Source organism: Aristolochia californica, unplaced genomic scaffold (assembly GCF_029961685.1).
Source record: "Aristolochia californica isolate CCGP_79_NKW_82.1479 unplaced genomic scaffold, dmAriCali1.0.hap1 SCAF_10, whole genome shotgun sequence".
Taxonomy (NCBI): domain Eukaryota; kingdom Viridiplantae; phylum Streptophyta; class Magnoliopsida; order Piperales; family Aristolochiaceae; genus Aristolochia; species Aristolochia californica.
Window position 1 is genome coordinate 34,636,875 of NW_027181771.1, and position 6,711 is coordinate 34,643,585.

The following is a 6,711-nucleotide window of genomic DNA, read 5'->3' on the forward strand; positions in this document are numbered from 1 at the left end:
AGTGAATTGTTGCTACATTCGCAAAAGGTAAATGGACCAGTTGACGGAGGAAGTTCCTGGATAAAACCGAGTATTATATGACTTCTTTTTGAAGTTTTATCACTCTAAGCTTCATGTTTGCTCCAATGTAAGGCTCAGCTTGTGAATAACACACCCTAACATAAGCCCGAAGACCAGGTTCCTATTAACGGAATCAGAGGCCGAGGACAAGTTCGCCTAAAGGCAGAAAAACCGATCAGCCATCTGTTGTAAAATATTTGAGGTGATTATAAAGATTTAATTCCCCATCATCTATTTGAGTTGGTGTAAGAAACGAGTTAAGACTTAAGAGCCTGCAACATGTCGCTGGGTCTGAGTCTCTGGTCATGCCGATGATGTTTGTCGAGCTCATATTTCTGGGAAAGAAGGAGTTGGCATCTGGGAGATACATCTGCAATGCCGCAAGCACGAATCCTTTTTGTAGGGGATGACAGAGAAACCTCTCTCCCAAGGGAGGAAGGCATTCGTCCTTCCCCTTCACCATTTCCAATGGAATGAATGAACAGAGGAGAAGAGGGCCATCCTCCGCCCCTGTTTTTGAATTAGTTTTCAATAATTTGGACTTTGGAGGTTAAAACTACATAAATTGCACTGACGTCAAAGTATAAAAAAGTAATCATATTGAACGTGAAAAATACGCCATCCGCGGATTAAACTAATCTCATTGATGGGTTTTAAAGATAATGATTCTCCACCTTCGTGCCATGTAAAAACCAGAAAAATCAGTTGCAGAAAAACAGAGACAGGTTCTTTAGTGGACGGAGAGCTTCTGAACTGCATACAGGAAGGAAGAAAGTCAAGGCACAGAATGACCGCTACGGAGGGCACAGGGAAGACGACATGCGTTACCGGCGCCAACGGTTACGTGGCATCTCTGCTGGTTAAGCAGTTGCTTGACAGAGGATACATTGTCAACGCCACTGTGAGAGACACAGGTTTGTTTCTCCGCCGTCTTAGTTTACAGAAGCAAGTTGACTGCTCTCTAATGGCTAAACGAATCATAGCTCATTCATCATGGAGTGACGCTTGATTACCTATTTGGATCTATGAATCTCTGAGAAAAAATGCCAGAAAATGGAAAAAAAATCATTTTCAGATGATTATTAGTTTTTATTTCTATTTTTGGGTTGAAACGAGAGTAGATGATCGTTAGTTGCAGATGCGCGTTTCATTTCCACGAATCAGTTTGGGGTTCATTTAATTCAATAAATAAATAAATTAAATTCGTTTCTCGCCGTGAAAATTTTCTCCGATTTGCGAGTTCTTTTCTTGAATCTTGATAACAATACAGGTAACGAGTCAAAGGTTTCACATCTCCAGAATCTTCCCGGTTCCGAACGCCTCAGACTTTTCCGGGCAGACCTGACCATCGAAGGAAGCTTTGATGATCCCATCCTTGGCTGCGATCTTGTGTTTCATGTCGCGAGTCCGATAATCTCCGATTCGAAGGATCCAGAGGTAAGAACACACACAACTGAACCCCAGAAATGGTCGTTGCGCGAACTTATTTGTGGGGATTTTCATTTTATTTTTCCTGGAAGACCGACATGATCAAACCAGCCATCCAAGGGACATTGAACGTCCTAAGAACTTGTGCTAAAACAAAGACGGTGAAGCGCGTACTGTTGACATCTTCGATAGCTGCTGTTTGTAGACTTCGGGAAAAAGAGGACGGTGGAGTCCTGACAGAGGAGTGCTGGAGTGACGTCGAGTTTCTGGTCTCCGAGAAGCCTCCCAATTGGGTATATGGATCAATTCTCAATGAAACCGCAAGAAATCATGTTAATGTCTCCCATCAGTAACTGTTTAGCTAGTAATAATCGAGTTCAATCCATTAACAGGGATACCCATTATCTAAAACTCTTTCGGAGAAAGAAGCATGGAAATTCGCAGCGGAAAACCAGATTGATCTTATCTCTGTTCTACCTGTTCTCGTCAGTGGTCCCTCCCTCACCCCGGATGTTCCCCAGACTGCCATCCTCGCTCTATCCTTACTCATGACAGGTGAGGAGACAGAGAGAGAGAAAGATTGTCTGCCATTGAGGTATTGAAGCTCTCGCATATTCACTGAAATTGGTAGTGAACAAAGGCAATTTCACGACTATTGGGTTGGTGTAGGAAACAAGTTCAAACTCCAAACGATGCAACTGGCCTATGGGTCTGTCCCTCTCGTCCATGTCGATGATGTTTGTCGAGCTCACATATTTCTGGCCGAGAAGGAATCGGCATCTGGGAGGTACATTTGCTGCGCAGCTAGCACAACCGTGCCGGAGCTTGCAAAGTTACTCTCACACAGATATCCGCAGTACGAAGTGCCCACAAAGTAAGTATACATCAAAAGCATAATGATTTGGAGAGAACTGAGACCAGTTAAATTCTTCCCGTCTTTCTAACCCAAGTAAGAATTGGCTGCAGCTTTGGCGACTTTCTTTCAAAACCCAAGTATCCAGTATCTGCTGAGAAACTGATCAAAGAAGGCTTTACTTTCAAGTTCGGAATTGCAGAGATCTATGATGAATCTGTGGAGTACTTCAAGGCTAAAGGACTGCTCCCAAAATGAGGATTCCTTGTTACTAATTCGAGCTACAGTTTATATTTATGTTATCATGGCTTCACTGGTATTAACGACACATCTTTGTTTTCCAGGCTAATTGAAAACGTTAAATGTTGCTACTCACACAAATGGCCTCAAGATTTCTGGTTTTCTACATGGAAAATGTTACCTCAAGAAATTAGAGAAGCATCAGTTTGAATAAATGAATTTGGTAACACATAATTCTGGCTGACAAGAAAACTGAGATGAGACTAACAACAAAACCAATTACTGGAAGTTACATGAAGGCTAGAAAGCTTTCTGTTCTAAGCCACTGCTGCTGTTAAAGTAGTCTCTTTCTCTTTAACTCTCCGTTTCCAGTTCTCCTTGCTGTCGATCACTAGTGAATCCATCAACAGTTAAACACAACTATTTCCTAATGTATGTACTACACGAAATATTCTACTTAGTAGTGAATCCATCAACAGATGAAATTCATCAGCAGTCACACAAAATGGCCATGATTCTAAGCCCATCTGTTTGAACACCTACAGTGAGTATTTTAAGCATCAATTTGGTATCTTAGAAGCACCAGTATAGATCATTGCTCATAATTACTTTTGGAGCACAGATGGTTGTTACAGTGTGCAAAGAAATATAAATTTGCAGAAAATTGGGAACGAGCAAGGGATAAAGCTAATATAAAGATACCAACCTTAATAATCTGTCCCTGTTCAGTCTCTTCTCTGCTCTTCAAATTCTTAATCTTCAAATTCAAGTCTTTAACTATCACAGTACTATTGTGCTTGAAGAATCGAGTAATCTCCCCACCTTTACCCTTTTCTCACCCTGAGATGACTTTAACTGTGTCCCCCACCTTAACATGCATCTTTTGCAGCACTGGAAGACTCTTTGGTTTACACTCTTTCCGCTCGCATCTTTTAAGCTGCCATTACATGTTCAAAGGACAAATTACACTTATTTAAGAAAATAGAATTTAATCATAAGCGATTCCACTCAAACCCACCAACTAAAAGATCTCACAGCAAAATATCGCAAATTTGCCTTGAAGGTAAAGGAATAGCAAGTGAATATTTGGCAGGCTATCTGAAGGAGCTTCAGCATAAGAGCTCCATTATCATTTACTAGCACTTAGAACTTCTATCATTGGAAAAAAAAAAAAAAAAAAAACAGTATCTAGGAAATTCACATGATTAAGAAAAGGGAAACCCATATTCTAGTTGCTGACTTCCACAGAGAATTACAATCAGTTCTTCAAAGTAAACTTTAACTTTTCCATGAAAATCACTACTACAGTTAAGCATTCTTTTCCCACTCTTTTCTTATTTGATAACTTTTGCCCATATTATAACTATAATGAAGAGAGGTTCACAGAGATGTAATGAGGACTTTCACTAAATAACCTGTGCATAAGACTATTTTGTTTATCTGATCAGCATTATCGAATGTTAGGCATTCCATCACGACATCTCTGTGATAAGCCTATTATCTATTGAATGATTGAAGCATTTTCCGAGAATCAGGTGGTTCCATGCTTCTAAAACAAACATATTAAACCATTTATAGGCAGGATGTTTTTAAGTAACATCGTAAAAGAGGAGCAGAGATATAGTTTACTGATAAAAGGATGAGCTTCATCCTTCCACTGAATTTAGTACAAATATCTAAAGAAACCAGACCTCCAGTATCCTAGAACAGAGATGGGAGTCTTAAAGTTGAGTTAGAATTGCAGTCAAGTTTGCTTGCCTGTTTGTTAAAATTAGTCTTAGAGCTTACTAGAAAAAAAGACTAAACTTCTAAAGTAACTATAAGGAAAGAAAACTGTGTAACGAAAGATGCGATGCTCCATTAATACATTTCTTACCGGCACAAGAGCTTGCTGTGGTCAAAACTCTCTCAACTTAGATATCAGAAAAGTTGAGCGAAACTTAATGATCGGAAAAAAATTCAAAATTCGAGACCCAAACACTGGAAGGTAAGAAAGGTTCAATAGTCGAAATTCAATGAAAGTGAGAAGCCAAATGATCCAAATAGAGCACAGATCACAGGCAGAAGATACTCCTTCAATCATGGAGATAGGATTTATTTAGCTGCTAAAATCTTTAGGCGTTGTTAAGTTGTTTAATTGATTTCCTGTAAGACTCGGTTGCTATATTGGCAATCCCGTCATAGTTTGTTTCCTGATTTTCAGATGTAATCCTTTATAGATGGAGAGTTGAGAGTTGAGAGAAGAACAGTAGTTGCCAAATTTCAGAAAGAAAAAACAGAGAAATTTCATTAACAGAGAGATTCTGTTCGTTTTTTTCCCCCTCTTGGACTTCAATGGGAGGTTGGCTCTGGAGGTTTTCACCATTTTGGTATCAGAGCGTACATTCCGATCCAGAAATAGCCGTTTCAGAAAAAAAAAAAAAAAAACACCTCGGCGTCTGTGTGTTTTGCAGATAAAGGAAATAAATTCTTCATCGACGGCATTCTCTGTTTTGGAAATAAATACTTCGGCTTGGCTCAAATTAAATCTCGGCTCGGCTCGGCTCAAATTAAATTGTTGATTTAATTCAGTGTTCATCTTCTTCGTTTTGTTTTTTGGACGAAACGAAATTTTTTTTGCCGCTAACGAAATGAGAAATTTTATGCTAAGAAACTTAGCGAGAGAAATACCAGATACCGATGGTACTGACGGCGGCAACGGCAACGGCGAGGAAGATTTGCGGCGGCGACTTTGATGTCGGGATTTCTTCCCGGCGGCAACGGCAGATTTGTAGCGGCGACTCTGAAGCTCTGATTTTCGGAACCAGGTGAGGACGAGGTGGATGAAGCTCTTTAGCGACGGAAATCTCTCCAATGTTGATATCGAAAACGAGGAACCAGAGACGGAGAAGCCTCTTGAAACGCTAACGGAGACAAACGGTAGCGACGAGAAGGTCGCCGGAGATTTTTTTTTTTGTTTTTGTTTATGGAACGGCTATTTTAGGATTAGAATGTACGCTCTGATACCAAAATGGTGAATGTTATCTCTAATGATGCGGTGGAGCGCTTGGGTTTGATAGTTGAAAAACACCCCACCCCGTATCGAGTAAGTTGGGTTAATGAAGATAACCACATTTTGGTAAAGCATTGTTGCTTGGTGAAGTTGGCATTGGGAAGAAATTATACAGATGAGGCCTGGTGTGATGTGATCCCTATGATCATTTGTCACTTATTGTTGGGTCGACCTTGGCTCTATGACAGAAAGGTGTTGTATGATGGGTATGCCAATTCTTACTCTTTTAAATTTAATGGCAAGAAATTCGTTTTAAACCCTTTGTAGATTCCTGAGTTTGAGACCCCACCGAAACAAATAAAAACAGAAAAGGCTATTCCAGTGCTAACCATTCGACAGTTTACTCAAGCTCTAAAAGGAGAACAACTCGTGCTGTTGGTGGTGAACCGAGAGGTTAAACAAGATGATGGTATTATTCACAACGAATTTACAAAGATGCTAGAGAAGTTCCAAGATATCATGCTCGATGAAATGCCGAGACAGCTACCACCATTGCGAGCGGTGCAACATGCCATTGATCTACTCCCAGGTTCTTCCTTGCCCAATCTTCCACATTACCGTACGAGTCCCACAGAAAATGAAGAACTCAATCGACAAATTCAGCAAATGCTTGATAGTGGGTTCATCCGAGAAAGTCTTAGCCCTTGTGCCATACCAGTTCTACTTACACCCAAGAAAGACAATACTTGGAAGATGTGCGTTGATAGCCGCGCGATTAACAAAATAACGATGAAGTACCGGTTTCCTATTCCCCGACTTGATGACATGTTAGATTTATTGAGTGGAGCATCCATCTTTACAAAAATTGATCTTCGTAGTGGGTATCATCAAATTCGAATCCGTCCCGGAGACGAGTGAAAGACGACTTTCAAAACAAAAGAGGGCTTATTTGAGTGGTTGGTCATGCCCTTCGGACTAACCAACGCGCCAAGCACATTTATGCGTGTAATGACGCAAGCACTCAAACCTTTCTTGGGCAAATTCGTAGTTGTCTATTTCGATGACATTTTGATTTTTATCCATTGTTTGCAGGATCATTTAGACCATGTGCAGCAAGTCCTGGAAACACTAAAAAGAT

The 6,711-nt window shown here is 40.4% G+C and overlaps 1 protein-coding gene across 1 annotated transcript; it reads left to right on the forward strand.

Annotated features, from left to right (window-relative positions):
- The first annotated feature begins 804 nt into the window (after positions 1–804).
- On the forward strand, positions 805–2,724 carry LOC137942596 (anthocyanidin reductase ((2S)-flavan-3-ol-forming)-like). Its single transcript, XM_068788302.1, has 6 exons — positions 805–974; positions 1,331–1,497; positions 1,581–1,781; positions 1,881–2,043; positions 2,158–2,362; positions 2,455–2,724. The coding sequence occupies exons 1-6, from the start codon at positions 848–850 to the stop codon at positions 2,597–2,599; spliced, it is 1,008 nt and encodes a 335-aa protein (XP_068644403.1). The 5' UTR covers positions 805–847; the 3' UTR covers positions 2,600–2,724.
- The last annotated feature ends 3,987 nt before the right edge of the window (positions 2,725–6,711 follow it).